Source organism: Diabrotica virgifera, chromosome 4 (assembly GCF_917563875.1).
Source record: "Diabrotica virgifera virgifera chromosome 4, PGI_DIABVI_V3a".
In the NCBI taxonomy this organism is placed as follows: domain Eukaryota; kingdom Metazoa; phylum Arthropoda; class Insecta; order Coleoptera; family Chrysomelidae; genus Diabrotica; species Diabrotica virgifera.
This window is the reverse complement of record NC_065446.1, coordinates 116,731,546-116,751,351: the sequence shown is the minus strand read 5'-3', so window position 1 is coordinate 116,751,351 and position 19,806 is coordinate 116,731,546. Positions and strand designations below refer to the sequence as shown.

Sequence of the window (19,806 nt, the reverse complement as noted above, 5' to 3'; positions counted from 1 at the left end):
TGTCCATTTTCAATAAAACATCTCTAATAGTTTTTGATATATTGGAAAAAATCGATTTTCATTTTGTAACCAAAGGACTGTAACTTTTTTTATATGCATATTTGTACTAAGGTAAGTTATGTTCAATCGAACTATTTTTAGTCCCAGAATATGTGATTTATGACCTGCACCCTGTATACTATACCTCGTTTTTTAAATAGGAGTAATTCAAATTTACCGCGCTGTAATGCTTGTTTGTAATTGGTTTAATTTTTAGATGTATAGTCTGCATTTTTATAAAAAAAAACAGTTGTTTTTAGAACTCTTTGGCGACGTATTAGTATAATATAATATTTATCGATTACTGTCGAAGACTGACATGATTAATCAAAAAAGAAGAAGAATCTGGTTATTTTTCTAGTGACATTATTGGATGTGAATTTGTCTTTTGAGTTTACTTCTCCTATTTAAAAAATGAATCATAGCAATATTTACTTACTTGTGTTAAAATCTAGCTTGGTCATCTGCATGGCATACAGCTCACAGTCCTTTTTGCTGAAACTGAACACAATAACTGGTGCAAAATTCCGTTCCATAATCATTTTGACCACTTTAAAAATATCAGTTTGAGTGGGGTCCTTGTTGGCGAACCCCCCTTTTTTTCCTTTCTGATCACCTTTGGCAGCATCGCCTGAGTTTTGAAGCACTGCCATGGCAGCGTTGTAGCTGTCATCCTTAAACGTGCCCTGAAACAGAATTGAAGGATTGAAGAAAGAGCATCTTAGAAGCAGGCGATACTTACAGTCTCATCTACCACCATGTGGATTCCATTTCCTCCAGCTGGATATATAAAATGCTGTAGGGGAGTGGGTCTGTAATCGGTATAAACGACGTGGCAAGGTTGCTGATGTAAATGAGACACCCATTCGATGAATTGTCTAGCGTTCGGAATCGTTGCTGACAAAAAGACAAAATGTACATTGTGTGGCAGTAAAATTAAAGTTTCTTCCCATACGACACCTCTTTCTTTATCACGCATGTAGTGTATTTCGTCGAATATCACCCAGCCCACTTCCCGCATGATTTCTGACCCTCTGTATAACATGTTACGTAAAATCTGAAAATTATAATTTCATCATCTACATAAGAAATACTCACAAAGAATCAGTGTCCTAGACCCTTCAATGATAGAAGACTTCCAAGAAACCTGGAAAGGTCTCTTTAAAAGTCTACAAAGCAAAATAATTTTGAGATCAAATTTGAATGTATGCCAACAGAAGAAACGAGAAATTCTGAAAATAGAGCCATCAGTAAATTAAAAAATAGAAATAACTTGTTGTTGAATCAGTGTCCTAGACCCTTCAATGATAGAAGACTTCCAAGAAACCTGGAAAGGTCTCTTTAAAAGTCTACAAAGCAAAATAATTTTGAGATCAAATTTGAATGTATGCCAACAGAAGACACGAGAAATTCTGAAAATAGAGCCATCAGTAAATTAAAAAATAGAAATAACTTTTCAATATTTTCTCTACAGTAACAACCAGATACATTAAAAAAGTTGTTGATAAAAAACCAAAAAAACCCTTATCTTAAAGTACAATACACTGAAAATCTCACCCAATTAATTCTTAATTCATTAGACTATACAGTATGGAGTATGGTGCAAATGAAAGGAATAAATTCGTTATTTCGTAAACCGGCGACTTTAAGGAAAAATCCCGAAACAGGTCAATTTTTATTTTTAAATTATGACATTTTGGCATATACAGTCCCTGGCTATATTATTATGACCACCTATGAATTTTTACAAAAATCAACTATTCCACTAAGAACGTTTTGTTTAAAATATGATTTTTAAATTTAATTTTGTTATGCAATGTTAATGTTATTTATTAATTATAATACATTTAATAATAAACAGCAATAAAATATTTGAAAATGTTTCATATTTATATTTTTTTAATATTATGTTAAACTTCTGACCTTAATCAGACAGAAAATATTTGGGAGCTTTTAAAACGATAAATTTCCGATGAAAAGATCACTAACGAAATTGTTTTGATTAAAGAATTAATATATCGTTGAAACCACATTGACAAATTGAAGCAAAAAAAATTTAACTGCATTCAAAGTATGCCAAGATGGGTACTAGCGGTAATCAAAGTTAGAGGGGACTCAGCAAAATATTAAAAAAATACAAATATGTGATATTTTCAAAGGTTTATTGCTGGTTATTATTAAATGTATTATATTTAATAATAAACACCAATAAAACATTTAAAAATATCACATATTTTTATTATTTCAATATTTTGCTGAGCCCCCTTTAACTTTGATGACCGCTAGTACCCATCTTGGCATACTTTGGATGCAGTTAAATTTTTTTTGCTTCAATTTGTCATTGTGGTTTCAACGATATATTAGTCCTTTAATCAAAACAATTTTGTTAGTGACCTTTTCATCGGAAATTTCTCGTTTTAAAAGCTTCCAAATATTTTCCATCTGATTAAGGTCAGAAGTTGAACAAAATATTAAAAAATATAAATATGTAATATTTTCAACTATTTTATTGCTGTTTATTATTAAATATATTATGGTTAATGCATAACATTAACATTTCATAACAACATTAAATTTAAAAATCATATTTAAAAAAAAACCGTACCTAGTGGAATAGTTGATTTTTGTAAAAATTCATAGGTGGTCATAATAATATGGCCAGGGACTGTATGTCATACTAGTGACGTCATCCATCTGGGCGTGATGACATAATCGATGATTTTTTTAAATGAGAAAAGGGGTCGTGTGCTAGCTCATTTGAAAGGTTATTCAATTCTCTATTCGGTAATGTAAACATTTACATAATTATTTATAAAGGGTGCCCAAAAAAAAATTTTTATTAAATTTTTTGAAAAAAAAAGAAGAACGTAATTTGCTTCATAAAAATACATTTTATTGCTGTCAGAAATCAGAAAAAAATGTTTATATCACAAATAAACATTGCTTTTCGCTTACATTAAATGTTCAAACTTCCAAGATGCAGATGGTTGGTGGGAGCTGGCATGAACATTGAATTTAATCGAAAAGCAATGTTTATTTGTGAAATAAACATTTTTTTTTGTTTTTGGGCAACAGAAAAATGTATTTTAAATTACACACATTCTTCTTTTTTTTGTAAAATAATTTAATTTAAAAAAAAATTTTGGACGCCCTGTACAAATAATTATATAAATGTTTATATTACTAAATAGAGAACTGAATGACATTTCAACTGAGCTAGCACATGACCGATATTCCCATTTAAAAAAATCATCGATTACGTCATCACACCTAGATGGATGACGTCACTAGTATGACATATATGCCAAAATATCATAATTTAAAAATAAAAATCGACCTGTTTCGGGATTTTTCTCTAAAATCGCTGGTTTACGAAATATCATATCATATATACAAAAACATATTACTTACTTCAGTTGTCATAATTAGACATGAAGCGCTAGGATTTATTGTGACGTCACCTGTGACCAATCCCACATCTTTAAACTCATCAAAAAATTCCCTATACTTCTGATTTGACAATGCTTTAATGGGTGTGGTATATATTACTCTCTGCTTGTTCTTCAAACTTGTTGCTATGGCATACCTAAGAAATATAATAAAATATGTACACTAGAATCTCCCATTATCTGAAATAAACAGAAAAGTATTGCATTTCCTCTATAACAGCAAGTTTTGGTTAAGATTATTGATAGTAATAACAACCTAGAACAAAAATGGCAAGCATTTAAAAATATATTATTGGAAGCAGAGAAAAAAGTATGTGGCTGTGGCATTTGTAAAAAGAATAGCAAGGTGAAACAAACACGCTGGTGGAATGCCGAAATAAAACAACAAGTGAAAATTAAGAAAAAACTTTGGAAGAAGAGGAACTTAGGAAACTAAACAGAAAACAACTAAAACAGATATAAAGAGGCAAGATATACAGTAAGAGATATGACAAAAACAGAAAAGGAAAAGAGTTCAGAAAAAGAAAACAGAAAACCTAGCAACTATATAAGAATTAAAAACAAAGACGGAAAAATAATCACAGAAGAAGAAGAAATTATTGAAAGATGGCGGCAACACTTCCAAGAATTATTAACTACCACAAAAGAGGATAGGAAAGAAGAAAACAGTAAAGAGGCAGGTAGTGAGGAACAGCGGATAAGCATCGAGATAACAATCGAAGATACAGTAGAAGCAATAGGCAAACTTAAAAACGGAAAGGCGCCCTGACACGACCACATACCACCGGAAATGCTGAAATACATGGGAATGAAAGGTATACAACAATTAGCCGAAATATTCAAAGAATCATATAAATAGGAAACAACACCGAAGGACTAGAAGGTAGGAGTAATATTGCTGATATATAAGAAAGGAGACCCCAAAGGTTGTAACAACTATTGAGGAATTACACTGTTATGCTCTTCACTCACAGTCTATGAAACAATACTAGAACAAAAGCTCAGAAACATTACAGAAACTACTTTAAATGAAGCACAGAGAGGCTGTATAAAGAGTTGAAAGAGACGTGGAGTACAAGATCATATTTTCACGGTAAAACAAATAATTGAAAAAACTTTACTGTCTAAAAACAAAGCATATATGGCCTTCATATACCTAGAACAGGCATTCGAAACGAAAAACTGTGTGGGACAGCTTGATAAGAAGAGGTGTTAACGAAAAGCTAGTTGAAATCATCAACAGTTTATAAAAGAGAAATAGGAAGTACATAATACATAAAAACATGAAATCAAGAGAATTCGAAACAACTGAAGGACTAAGGCAAGGAGGTGTCATGAGTCCAACCCTCTTCAACATCTTTATGGACGAAATCATGAAAGATTGTACACTGCAACTAAAGAAATTGCATGTAGCCATGTAGGGTACAGGAATCTTCAAAGTATAACCATTTCGGAATGTGCATTCACAGATGACGTAGTTGTGATTTCAGAAAAAGCAGTAGAGTTGCAAAATAACCTGCAGATGCGGAATAACGCATTGTGTAAACATGGTATGTTCACATGGTATGTGTGTAAACATGGTATGAAGATAAATACAGTGGAACCCCGATAAGTCGGCCCCCGATAACCCGGAACTCCGGCTAACCCGGACCGATTTTTATCAAACAAACATTTCAACAATAAAAATGTATTGCTGTTACAAAATCTCGTAAACCTAATTCATTCATTTGGTGACGTCAATATACGAACGAAACGATTGATGAATCCGACATTACTGAAAATATCAGGGCAATCAGGGTGCAGATGGGACCCTGCCGCGCAATTCGCAGCAAATAAAATAGTCGTATGTTTTTGGCTTCATTTTATTTCGTTTATACATACGCATTTTCAAGGTTCACGAGGTTTTGTACCAACTCTATGTAATATAATATTTGAGAGATAATGGAACCGGATTGAACTACATGTAACATAGTAAAAATGACTCATGGTACACCACATTCATTGTCGAAAACAACATGCACCTGTATTATCCTTTATTTTTTTGAAACTGTCTGTGTTAGCATTGTTTAGAAAAGACTATTAAAATTCTTTTTTTAACAATGGTCTTAGTCATCACTTTTATTAAATAACATAACATCAGAGACGGTATTATGTGTAGTAAAGTCATATTATTGTTCGCTTCCGTTTTGTAATCGTTCGTAAATTTATTCAGATTTTGTGTTTGTGTGTCTTTTGTCTATAAGGGCAACAAAACGTAAAAATGTTGTAGTGACAATGGAAAAGAAACTAGAAGCATTAAGTAGAATTGATAAAGGTGAATCTTGCAGCATTATATTATGGTGTCGGTACATCTACAGTATCGGATTGGAAGAAAAATAGAACTAAAATCGAAGAATTTTTTTTTTCAAAATGATAACAAAAGACAGTTTAATCGGTGCAAAGCTAATAAAGCTAAAAATGAGACTTTTGACGACGCTTTGTATGTGTGGTTTTGTGTGGAATGCGAACGTGGTTTACCAGTGTCTGTGTGACAATTATAACGGAGTTTATCTGTAAGCATACCATATTTTATTAATTTTTACCATTTTCTCCGGCTAACCCGGATTTTCGATAACCCGGATCGGCCGCGGTCCCAATTAATCCGAGTTAACGGGGTTCCACTGTACATATAAAACGAAGACTATGGTAACATCGCAAGAACCACTAGTAATAAATATGCAAATTAAAAGAGAGGAAATAGAACAAGTAAACCATTTCCAATACTTAGGCGTTACAATTGAAAATAATGGAAGACAGGACAAAGATATTGAAGAGAGAATTAGTAAAACGATTTTGTAGCGATACTGTCACAATTGGCTGTTATCCTTCAAAATTTCAATTATATTAACCTCTAAATCCAAACTTGTATCTCTAGATTCTAAAGGTGCATTCTCTCTTACGTACTGTCACTTTTGTTTGGAGCAAGAATTGAACGAGAGCATTTTAAAAATGAGGCTAGGTAATGTGACGAGAGTTGGAGATATAAAACAGTTTATTTATGATCTATAATATTTTATAATCGTATTTTTATTTTTGGTCTATATATTTACTTTTTATATTTATTTTTAATTTATTTACCGGCTGTTTTATTGTCTTCAAAGTTAGCTGCTATAATTTCTCACACGTTTTCCCTCTTATTTACATCGCTATAATCATTATGTTCTGCTTTTTAGAGCTCTGGCCTCTCAAAAAAATAGCTCTATGAGTCTAGCATCCTTGTTATCTTACATTTTTAAAAGAAAAAAATATAAATTATATAATCAAATATAAAAAATGTCCGAGATATCCATGTTCTGCAAGTTAAATAAATATTTTAAATTATTTCTTCCCTAAAAAAATCTTATTTTTATTGAATAATATGATTTATATCATTTATATATGTGTTATTTGACAATTTTTTCCCGGTATTTGTTAATTACAGTAATTAAAAACTAAAAAAAACTCTTAACAGCCCGTTAATCGGCGGATAGTCGCAGATTAGGTAACAGTCCATTTTTACCGCCGTTTGACAAGCGAAACTGGTTAATCGACCTTTCGGAGACTCAAAACACTCATGATCGGCTGTCAACTAACGATTAATCTTTTGTCAGGTGATCGACTGTTGTTAAAACTAGTTTGGTTGACGTTTCTGACGCATTTAATCTATTGTTAATCGTCGATTACATAATTTTTGAGATGATCATCTTTTCGGAAACCGGGCGTAACTGTTTTTAAAACCATATATAGTTCAGTACTTACTTATGGCTGTGAATCATGGATACTAACTAGAAAACTAAAGAGTAAGTTACAACACGCCCTAGAGATGAAGTATTTATGAAGAGTTAGAGGAGTGACAATGAGAGACAGAATAAGAAACACAGATATACGGACAGACTTTAAGACGAAGTCGGTAATTGAGTATATTGAAGAAAAACAACTAAGCTGGTGGGGACATAATATGAAAAGAATAGAAGACAACATATTGGTGAAGAAAATATGGGAAGCTAGGATATAAAAGAAAAGAAATAGAGGAAGACCTAGAGAAGATTGGGATACAGCAGTCGGAAAAATCATTCAAAGGAAGGGAAAAACAATAGCAGAAGCAAGCAGATTAGCATACACCAAGAAACAATGGTCAACATTTGTACACACATAAAGAGACGTGCCAGTCGCGACACTGAAATTGTTTAGATTGTCAGAGTTGCTATGTTGGCCAAACTTCGCAGTGGCTTAAACAGCGAATTACACAACATAAAAGTGACTGTACCAAAAAGAAAAACACATGTGCGGCAGTTGACCACCATTTAAAAACTGGGCACCAATTTGACTATCAAAATGTTAGGGTTCTATAAACAAGAAAACAATTACAAAAAGAGACTGTTTTTGGAAATGTGTCAGATTAACAAAGAATAATATGCAATAAATTATAAAGCAGATACGGGACAATATAGCAACATCATTCTGTATATTTTAAATGTGTAAGTTTATTGTGTGTTAAACGTTTTTAACTGTTTTGTGTTTTACTTTTTATATTTTTAATCAACTAATGATGTAGATATTTGTGACTGGTATTGTTAGTACTGTTTTGAACATAGCTAAATGAATATTTTGTATTTTGTAAAATGAACTTTTAACTCTAAATCTGTCATTAATTCCTATTTTTATCTTATTTAAATTAAATTCTAAAGTCTAATAAGTCAGGAAATAAAATTAGAAATTATTTATCCTCTGAGCTTTTTAAGTTGGAAAAATAAAGCATAACAGAGTGGCGAAATACTCAACAAGGGAAATCTAAATTGCATTTCACGTCCTGTCATTCACCGTGACAATAATTTTAGCGAACTATTTCCTTTAATATCCACCAAAGGTGAATAAAGTATAAACTAGACAGTTTGAGTATACTGCAAATGTAGTTCATTTCTTTTCTCAATTGTTTGTTTGCATTCTTCATCAAACCAAAGCTCTTTTTTTGATGTTTTTTAATTCCTATCACTCTTTTAGTGGTTTCACTTGTTATCCTCTTAATCTTATTTCATTCTTCTTGTATTGTTTTCTCTCCTTCTGTTCTATATAGGAGTTCTCTATTTAATTCTTCTCATAATTGCTTTTCTATTTCTGGATTTTTCAGGTTGTCCAGGTTTAATGTTTCTGTCTTTGTGTGATTGTTCTTCTCCTGTGGGACCGTTCAAGTATTACTACGCAGGTGGAGGGTGGTCAAAAATCTTCAAAAATTGCATTATGCAATAGTTAAACGCCCATTAGAGTGCGTTACGTAGGGGGAGGGGGGTCAAAAATTTTCAAAAATCGCGTTACGTAATACTTGAATGCTCCCTGTCTATTTATATGGCATCTAAATTTTATTTGTAATAGTGTCACAAAGGTTTTATCAAAGATACCGATGACGCATTATGAAGTGGGTGGGGGCAATATTTATACAGCGTGTCTACTTAAGTTGGAAACGTATTATGGGAAACTACTTTATTATTGAAAAAAATTGAAAAACCCTCTGAAAAAATACTAAATTTGAACTATTTTGGAAAGAAAGAAAAGTATCTGTTATGTAAAAATGGTTAATGAATTTGATAAACTAATCGAAGAAATATTAAAAATTAAAACTGAATTGAAAACACACAATACAGGCAAGTGAATTAAGGATATTACTAAACATAGAAAACTTGAACGAGAAGATAAAAAATTTAGAAAACGAAAATTCACAATTGAAAGATAAAGTTGAGTATTTAGAAAGAGGGCAAATTAAAAATAGTTTATTAATTTTTGGCATTGAAAACTCCGAAAACTTGGAAGTAAGCGAATTTTGTCATAAATTAAGTCAACTTTTAAAAATTACATTGAATGTTAATGATATAAATAATTTCTATTGTCTAAAAAACGTCCGACATAAACCAATTAAAATAAATTTATTATCAAACCTAAAAAAGAAAGAAATATTCAATAACTTATCAATTAAAAGGCACAAAAATTTACGTTATAAATGATCTAACATATAATCAGAGAGAGGAACAAAAAACGCTAAAAAAGCATTTAGGTTATTATCGAGAAAAAGGCACTACAGCCTACATTAAAGGAAATAGACTTTATGTTAATGGTACCAGCTATACCACTAATAACTTAAAACCACTTGACACAACTACACAGCAAACCATCAGTGAACCATCAACATCAAGTTCCACCAAGCACCAAGAACCATTAAAAGACCCAGACAATCAATATACCAACAAAGGAGAAGACGAAACTGATGAGAGCGAAGAGAAAGAACATATTATCTCTAATAAATATATAACTTCTTCTAGATCTTTACAAAACACTCCCAAAAACAACAAAGTTTCTGATAGACTACAAATTACTAATAAACAAACTAATGTTAACAAGTCTAAACAAAGAACGAGATTACGATATAACAAATAAATACTATAGTACCTAAAATAAAATATTTCTACTATAATAAAAGGTAAAAATCGTTTATCTTTCTTTTTGTTTTCACAAAATCTGTTAATATTTGTTTGTCAAATATTTATATTATTTATACTAACATTTTTTAACATTTTAATAGCTTTTAACTTTTTTTGTTATTTTTATTTAACTATTGAAATCAAATTCAATTTACTAAAAAAATATGGATGCATTTATTCAAGAATATGAAGTAGTTGATAAAAAATCATGCATACTAGAATCAATGACAAACTTTAATACTTTAATTAATAATTTAATACAACCTCTTAATATTATGCATCTGAATATAAGAAGTTGTCAAAAAAATTTTGATGCTTTTGTAATTTTTCTATCTGAATGTAAAACAGATTTCTATTTTATAATTTTAACGGAAACTTTTAAACAAAATGATTTGGATTTATTTCAAATTGAAGGTTATACATTAATATACAATTCAGGTACATTTAACAAAAACGATGGAGTAATAATTTATATAAAAAAGTATATTAACCATAAATACAAAATAGTAGATATAACAGTAACAAAACTAATTGAATTAGAAATTTTACTTAACAACAAGAAGATAATTTTATCAGCTCTATACAGGTCACCAAATACTTGTCCAATAACATTTAATAATAATTTAATGAATTACTTAAATAATATCAATAAATCCGATATTCATATTTTTGTAGGTGATATAAACATTAATCTTTTAGAGTATAATGAAGAATTCGTAGAAGACTATAAAAGTATCATGAGTGAGTATGGATTTATATCATACATAAACGAATATACACGTCCCGCAAGTAAAACTTATCTGGATCATTTATTTGTCAAATGTTCTTTAAATTTTGAGAATAATATTAAATCTTATATTTTTAGATACCATGATATTACTGATCATTCGCCTATAGCACTCAGTATTAATAATTTTAACAACACAAATTTAAATATCATGCAATCAAAAATGTTTAAATATTTTATCAATTACGAAAAACTAAAATTAGATTTAGAACAAGAAAATTGGTTTTTAGTTTACTCTGAAAGAGATGTCAATAAGAGCATGGAATGTTTCATTACAAACTACAAAATTATATAAACTTAAATACCAAGAAAATAAAAATTAAACACAAAGAAAGATATAAAAAACCATGGATAACACCATCGTTACTTAAATTAATAAATGAAAAAAATAATTTATACAAATCATTAAAAACTCATCCCGATGATAAAAATTTACAGAACAGGTACAAAGTAAGTAAAAATAATTTATCAAAACGTATTCAACAAGCAAAAAAAACCTATGCAGAAGTGTTAATAAATACTGACAAAAATATGTCTAAAAATTTATGGAGATGCGTAAATAAACTATGTGGAAAAACAGTTTCAAAAACAAACATAAAACTAATAAAAACACAAAATAATGAAGTACTAACTAACAAAACAGACATATCAAATGAATTTGTTGACTACTATAATACCGATTTAGGAAAACGATATGCAGAAATGATCTCTGAGCCAACTGAATTTCAAGCAAACATATTGGAAATAAATAATAGTATGTACCTGTCTCCGACAACTAAAAATGAAGTTGAAGAAATTATAAAATCTTTAAAAAATAAAAAGTCACCAGGGCACGATAATATTAGATCTGAAACTTTAAAAGAAATAACAAAACAGATTTTAAATCCCTTAACATACATAATAAATTCATGTCTTAATTTAGGCATTTTTCCAGATATATTAAAAATTGGAACTATTAAACCACTATTCAAATCTGGCGAAGAAACATATTGTCAAAATTATAGGCCTATAATCGTAATCTCAAATATAGGCAAAATATTCGAAAAAATAATTAAAATAAGACTCACACATTTTTTAAAAAAATTTAATATACTATCTGAATGTCAATATGGGTTTCAAGAGGGAAAATCAACCGAAGATGCAATCTGTGCTCTAACAGCTAACATCTACAAAGCTCTTGATAATGCAAAACCATCTCTTTGTATATTTGTAGATTTAGCAAAGGCATTTGATACAGTTTCACATAAAATACTGCTAAATAAACTTCAAAAATATGGTATAAGAGGACTTGCATATAACATCCTAGAAAGTTATCTGCTAAATAGACAACAACATGTTTCTATAGATGGAAAAATCAGTAAAGGAAGAATTATATCTTACGGAGTACCACAGGGAACAGTCTTGGGACCAATTCTCTTCAATATTTATATCAATGATCTATTCAGACTGAATGTAACAGGTTGTAACGTTACAAACGTCACATCTTTGATATTTTATTTTTAAATAATTATTTTACCTTATTTTCTTTAATATTTCATTAATAATTATCTTCTTCTATTTGGTTTACCCATTTCCCCCTTTAAAAATTGGTTGGCGCTCTTTTATTATCCTCTTTGATTATCATTTTATTATCCTTTTTTATTATCTTCTATTTACTATATCTCTTTTCATTTAAATCAACATACTGAACGTACCCTGTATACATTCTTACTCCGTAAGTATCTGTCTCAATTCGGAACATGCCCGCCACCTATGTCGCACTGTCATGAAAGTGTCACTTCATACTTCATCCCTACCAGAAGACACAAACTGGAAGGGAAAAATTAATCCTTAAAAAGGCATGTAATTCCAAAATTAAATCATTTTCGTTCCATCAAATCATCTCTTGGGGTAAGAATAACATTATATTATAATTATATTTCTCCATCTAACAGTTTTTATATTGTTTTTTTTTATCTAACCTTCAAATGTTCAACAATGTGTTTGATTTCTATATTTCTTTTCATCTATTAATATGCACGTTTAGTTATTAAAATTTTAACTATTCTACTCATCTTAATTCTATGTAATTTAACCTTGCCAATTACTATTTCTGAATACTATTTGGCAAAGGTACAATTTGGTTTTCTTCTTGATTGTTGATATGTGTTTTACTGTTACAGTTTTTGGAATAAAATCTACTTTCTCCTTTCGGGAGCATGAAGCCCATCGCCGGCGATGCACCAGATGGCTGACAACCTAACATCTTTAGACAGACAACAGCACCCAACATCATAGACATCACCAAGACCGTAGCTGCAGCGACCTAGGGCCATAACACCTGCCCAGGTCTACAAGTCGACAGCAGTACCATACGACATCAAGAAGATACCATCAGCTACCAAAAGCCATAAGTATAATCCAGAATTGTTAGTTTTTGGCAAGAATTTGAATACATTTGTTAATGCAATTTACTAAGTCATTTTATTTATTATATCTTTATGAACAATAAACATGATTAGTTAAAAATTGTTGTTTTGTTTGCTTCCATTCCAATTTTCATAGTTCTTATCTAAGGTTAGGACAAGACGAACACACACCTGAGTGACTGAGCTAAGCTAAGGGTGTAACGATGGCTATCTTAGTTGATTGGGGTAATATTTTCGAATATTGTTTCAATTAGCTGGGGTAGTCAATCGCTTATTTCGTTACACTGGCGCCCAACGTGGGGCCCAACGCGTACTCGTTTCACTGGCGCTGCAACGTTTCTCATGTGTTATTTCGTTACACTGGCTCACCAACGCACTTGTCTTATCTGAAGAATAGAACGTTGAATTTTGGTTTGGTGCAAGCATACAAGCATTAATAAATACTATTTTCACATATTTCATTTTATATTCAATTTTTGCAGTAAATCTATATATATATTACCTATTTTGGTACTTTTTGACTAATTTTTATATATTAAACGCTAATTTCAGATTATGGGTCAAAAAAGTATTACCAGTTACAATAATTTAATTATATATTTCAGCATAATTGATTTAAAATACATTTACAGTTGCAAATATTGGTATTTTAACATTTTGATACTTTTTACCTACTTTTTTTTTGGCTAATTTTTATGTTTAGGACCTTGATAGTAATGTCCACATGGCATTTTTTTGTTTTTTCAATTTAACCAGTTTTTTTTGTAGTTCTTCTTTAATTACTCTTATTTTGTCGTAACTTTCCAAAACCCAAGAGAATTTTTCCATTGTCATACTATTATACATTCTTTTTATACATACTATTTCTTCTATGTTCTTTTTATAGGTACTTCTGTGTACTCTAAAGTGCATTTAAATCTTGTTTTATTACTTATTTTCAGTTACTTTTTACTTATTCTTATATTTCCTAGTTGTTTTCATATATTTATTACCCATTTTGTACAACTACCAAAAATTTTGTTGTTTCCGTCGAACTTTTTGTTCGGATGGTATATACTACTTTACTTGTATAGTAAAGACTAGGACAATTTTCAAGTTCTTTTCTTTCATTGAGGTATTTTATTCTTATTCTTCTTCTTTACGTATTCAGAATATTAATTTAAATCATTCTTCTTCTTCTTGTGTTGAATCTCAAAAAAATTTTTTGTTCGTAAAGCATGATATTTTACATTTTTCAATTTTTTGCATTATTGCATTTATATTAATTATGATAAACATTATATTTAACATCTTTTTTATTTAACAATGCCCTATTATCTATAATATTATTGTTTTATTATTTTATTTTGGGTGTTGTACTGATTTTTGATACAGATTAGCACGAAAGCCTCATCTGGCACTTATAAGTTGTGTATGGCTTATATATAGCTGCATAGACACCTAGTGTTTTTTTTTTTCTCCTAGGGTACATATAAGTTATCCATAGGGTTGGGCCAGATCTATTGAGTCTGAGTTCCGTTTTTTTGGTCTTAATGACTGTTGATATACAGTTTAATGCTGTATATTATTTTTAGGATGATGTCTTTTATAAATTTTCTCTTTTGAAGTTAAAATAATTCTATGCATCTCTACTCTTCATGAGCCTCTGGTGTAGAATTATGGCGCTTTGAAGTATGATTGTAGTTTAGCTACTAGCATTTGTTATTTTCCATCTTTGCAAATCATATTTATGCATTTTTATACATATATTTTGTTCTTTAGTGTAGATCCCTGGTATGCATTTGATGGAAGTAGCATTTGCATTATGTATCATTATCTCTCTCTTTATTAACTTATTGGTTAAGTCTTTTATGACTAGTTTTATGCAGTTTTTTCAAACCCTTTGGTGTAGAACTTTGTCTTATTTGGCTTTCCATGTAGTTGGTACTTATTTTTTTTAATGGTTTATCTATAGTTGCACTTGCATTTCTTTTTATTATATTATATTTATATTATCTTTATCTACTTATATGCTTTTATTTACCTTGTCATATTGATTTATTATTTTTATTACCTTACTTTCCGTACTTGAGTTATCCAGGGTACTGGTGTTTTGTTATGAGATTCACTTCTTAGTAGCTCCATTAGCTATTTATTTTATTAAGGATGTAATATCCATTATATAATTACTTAGATTTGGTTATACATAATATGCCTTCTATATTATATAGATACCTGAATATTTGCATGATTTTTATAAATACCAATATTATTTGACTTTTGATTAAAAGTCATTTACATTATTTATCTTTCATTATTACTTGGACTTGGATTATTAGTTAAATTTGATTATTTCTTATACTTTATACTACATGTCTTTATAATTTTGAATTAATTTCATACTTTTTAAAGTACATTTATTTTTTTTATCCAGAGATAGATATTCTCTGATGTCATTTATTTATAATGAATAAATATTTTATAGTGTGACGAATACTACAATTCATTGGGTAATATTTTTATTTTCCCCAGAGTAACATCTGAAAATTATTTTGGTACTTTAAAATTTTTTATGATTAATAATTTAAATTAACTATATACATTGACTTAATGATTACTTTATTATGAGTATTTATTTTTGATTTGTTTTGAACGATTACTACTGCATATATTTATTTCTGGTTAGAACTTTGTTTTCTTGTTTTCCTTGAGAAAAATTTCTCACCTGTGTTCGAAATTTTTCTGATGAGTGGAGGGAGTGTGTAACATTCCTGTTTTCTTTGAGAAAAATTTCTCACGTGTGTTCAAAATTTTTCTGATGGGTGAGAGGAGTGTGTAACGTTACAAACGTCACATGTTTGATATTTTATTTTTAAATAATTATTTTACCTTATTTTCTTTAATATTTCATTAATAATTATCTTCTTCTATTTGGTTTACCCATTTCCCCCTTTAAAAATTGGTTGGCGCTCTTTTATTATCCTCTTTTATTATCCTCTGATTATCATTTTATTATCCTTTTTTATTATCTTCTATTTACTATATCTCTTTTCATTTAAATCAACATACTGAACGTACCCTGTATACATTCTTACTCCGTAAGTATCTGTCTCAATTCGGAACATGCCCGCCACCTATGTCGCACTGTCATGAAAGTGTCACTTCATACTTCATCCCTACCAGAAGACACAAACTGGAAGGGAAAAATTAATCCTTAAAAAGGCATGTAATTCCAAAATTAAATCATTTTCGTTCCATCAAATCATCTCTTGGGGTAAGAATAACATTATATTATAATTATATTTCTCCATCTAACAGTTTTTATATTGTTTTTTTTTATCTAACCTTCAAATGTTCAACAATGTGTTTGATTTCTATATTTCTTTTCATCTATTAATATGCACGTTTAGTTATTAAAATTTTAACTATTCTCCTCATCTTAATTCTATGAAATTTAACCTTGCCAATTACTATTTCTGAATACTATTTGGCAAAGGTACAATTTGGTTTTCTTCTTGATTGTTGATATGTGTTTTACTGTTACAGTTTTTGGAAGAAAATGTACTTTCTCCTTTCGGGAGCATGAAGCCCATCGCCGGCGATGCACCAGATGGCTGACAACCTAACATCTTTAGACAGACAACAGCACCCAACATCATAGACATCACCAAGACCGTAGCTGCAGCGACCTAGGGCCATAACACCTGCCCAGGTCTACAAGTCGACAGCAGTACCATGCGACATCAAGAAGATACCATCAGCTACCAAAAGCCATAAGTATAATCCAGAATTGTTAGTTTTTGGCAAGAATTTGAATACATTTGTTAATGCAATTTACTAAGTCATTTTATTTATTATATCTTTATGAACAATAAACATGATTAGTTAAAAATTGTTGTTTTGTTTGCTTCCATTCCAATTTTCATAGTTCTTATCTAAGGTTAGGACAAGACGAACACACACCTGAGTGACTGAGCTAAGCTAAGGGTGTAACGATGGCTATCTTAGTTGATTGGGGTAATATTTTCGAATATTGTTTCAATTAGCTGGGGTAGTCAATCGCTTATTTCGTTACAAGGTAAAATCATAAGTTTTGCAGATGACACAGCTATTTTCTATGATGCAAATACATGGAATAATTTAAAACAAAAAGCTGAAACAGATTTTGCTACAATTCAGAAATGGTTTCAGTTTAATAAACTTACCTTAAATATAGAAAAAACAAAATATATACCATTTACATCATATGTTAATAACCTCCCAAATCTTGGCTCATTAAAAATTGATGCAAAAAATGAAATTCCATATACATACGAGATTAAATATCTAGGTATAATAATTGATAAACATTTACGATGGAACAACCAAGCAAATAATATAGTAAATAAATTAAGAGGACTCTTATCAAGATCTAAATTTTTAAAACAATTTTTAGGAATAACTCATTTGCGAATTCTTTATTATGCACTTATACAATCTCAACTCACATATGGCCTTTTAGGATGGGGTGGAATACGCAATAATTACTTACATTCTATAAATATTATTCAGAAATGGCTAATTAGAATTTTATACGGAAAAAATTTAAGATATTCTAGTGAGCTGTTATATAACGAAAGTAAATTTTTAAATGTACGTAAATTATTCTGTTATAAAGCCCTTATACATATACATGAAAAAAAGATAATATTAAATTTTAACAGTCATGCCCACCAAACTAGATATATAGAACATAATACAATTCTACCAAAATGTAATAAATCCATCCTTCAAAGATATGTTGGTTACATAGGGCCCAAATTGTACAATTTGCTACCGGATAATTTAAAACAATTTAAAAATTATAAAAAACATAGATATAAATATGAAATTAAACAATGGATTGGGAACAAATCAACAAAATTCTGTGAAGAACTTATCAATGGACAATAATTGTAATAAATAAACTTCAATAAGAAATAAAAAATTATATCGAAAATAAAAATTGTATCTAAATAGATTTTTATTATCAACTGCGACATTTCTTGAATTATTGATGGCCACATTTATATCACAAATTATATTAAAATTATTATATTTTTTTTTCTTGATTAATGTTAGAGTTTTTAGTATTTTTATAAATTTTCATATAACTGTATACATTTATACATTTGTTAAATATTTTTTGTTTGTTTATATTTGTAAATTAGTATATTATATTTTTAAGTCTCACGCACAAGGGGTGCTACTTTTGTATGTATATTAGTAATATATATATACAGGGTAGCTCAACTTCAGTGAGTTATTTATGTTTATTTAGGTAGTACTCATTATGCTTTTTATTTTTTTTTGTAAATCTTTATTGTTATTCCTAAATAAACATCATTATTATTATTAATTTTACGAAAAAAAAGTTATTCTTTATAAAAAGTTCTGCATGTCCCAAAACCTAAGATTGAATCATCAGATATCAAATTTTCTCAATATTATACGAGGTATGTCAAAAAATATGAATTTCGGTCAAGGGTAAAGTACCTTTATTTCTCTCAATATCGAAAATTCTTATGATAAAAAGTTGTTTGGAATTAAAAACTAAGATCAAATATGCAATTACATGCTTCTAATTGAAAAAAAAAATTTCTCAAATTTATGGATACCCAACATTGTTTTTAATTATTACATTGTTTTTAATATATGCTATCGCTCACCCAGCTCAAATGTAGTCAATTTTTTATCAGACTTGAATCAATATCTTTCTCAAAAAAATTCAAAAGATATTGAGTTGTTTTTAGGAGATATAAACTTAAATATTCTGAATGACACAGATCACATAGTCAGTGAATATACTTCTATCCTTAATTCTCATGGCTTTTTTTCATTATATGAGGACGTAACAAGGCCAGAATCTCTGACATGTCTTGATCATATATTCCTCAAAACACGATTAAAGGAGAACTTTATAAAGGTAAGTCCAAATATAATTAATTATGACATAACAGATCATTTACCAGTCTTGTTGAATTTTTCATTTAATAAAAATATCAGTAGCAACTCTTTTAGTAACACAAAAATATATAAAAAATTAAACTATCAAAAACTTCTTAATCATGCAAAAAATGTAAACTGGAGAGAGATTTTGAACTATGCAGAACCAGAGATAGCTGCGGGACAACTTATAAAAAATATATCTGAATTAATTCAACTTTCTTATGATGACATAGTTCTTAAAAATAAGTTTAAAAAAATTAAACCTTGGATTACTCATGGCATTATTGTATCTATTAGAAAAAGAGATCAACTTAAACAAAATCTAAGAAGGGAATCCACTCCAGAAAAAATCATTGAATATAAAGATTACAGAAATAAACTAAATAAATTAATTACACAAACAAAAAATGATTATTATAAAAACAAAATAAATGAAAATAGCAAAAATATTAAAAAAATTTACAATTTTATAAATGAGGCTACAAACGAAAACACAAAAAATAAAAAAAATGAAATTAAGTACATCAAGGTTGAAAATGATAATAAAATTGAAAATAACATTGATATTGCAAACCATTTTAATAAGTTTTTTACTGAAATAGGATTAAAAATGACCAGTAAAATTAAAAAACCACATACTCCATTCCACATGAATTACTCCTCTCAGACATCAATGTATCTTAAACCAG

At 29.3% G+C, this 19,806-nt stretch overlaps 2 protein-coding genes across 2 annotated transcripts in view; one reads left to right on the top strand and one right to left on the bottom strand.

The window, feature by feature from the left end:
• The window catches only part of LOC126883121 (exosome RNA helicase MTR4), a 79,469-nt gene that overhangs the window by 53,373 nt on the left and 6,290 nt on the right, over nucleotides 1-19,806 (bottom strand). Inside the window, exons 4-6 of the mRNA XM_050648365.1 lie at nucleotides 3,451-3,625; nucleotides 782-1,096; nucleotides 479-725 (exon numbers count right to left, since the gene is read on the bottom strand). Coding sequence (XP_050504322.1) covers nucleotides 479-725; nucleotides 782-1,096; nucleotides 3,451-3,625 — 737 coding nt within the window. The remainder of the gene's footprint in view (nucleotides 1-478; nucleotides 726-781; nucleotides 1,097-3,450; nucleotides 3,626-19,806) is intronic.
• Nucleotides 9,487-18,471, top strand: LOC126883122 (uncharacterized). The gene is made up of 2 exons (XM_050648366.1): nucleotides 9,487-12,222; nucleotides 17,229-18,471. Exon 1 carries the CDS (start codon nucleotides 10,141-10,143, stop codon nucleotides 11,056-11,058), a length of 918 nt encoding a protein of 305 aa, XP_050504323.1. The 5' UTR covers nucleotides 9,487-10,140; the 3' UTR covers nucleotides 11,059-12,222; nucleotides 17,229-18,471.

Excerpts from the sequence above, each read along its gene's own strand:
- LOC126883122 (XM_050648366.1), top strand. The coding sequence starts at position 10,141 with ATGGATGCATTTATTCAAGAATATGAAGTAGTTGATAAAAAATCATGC.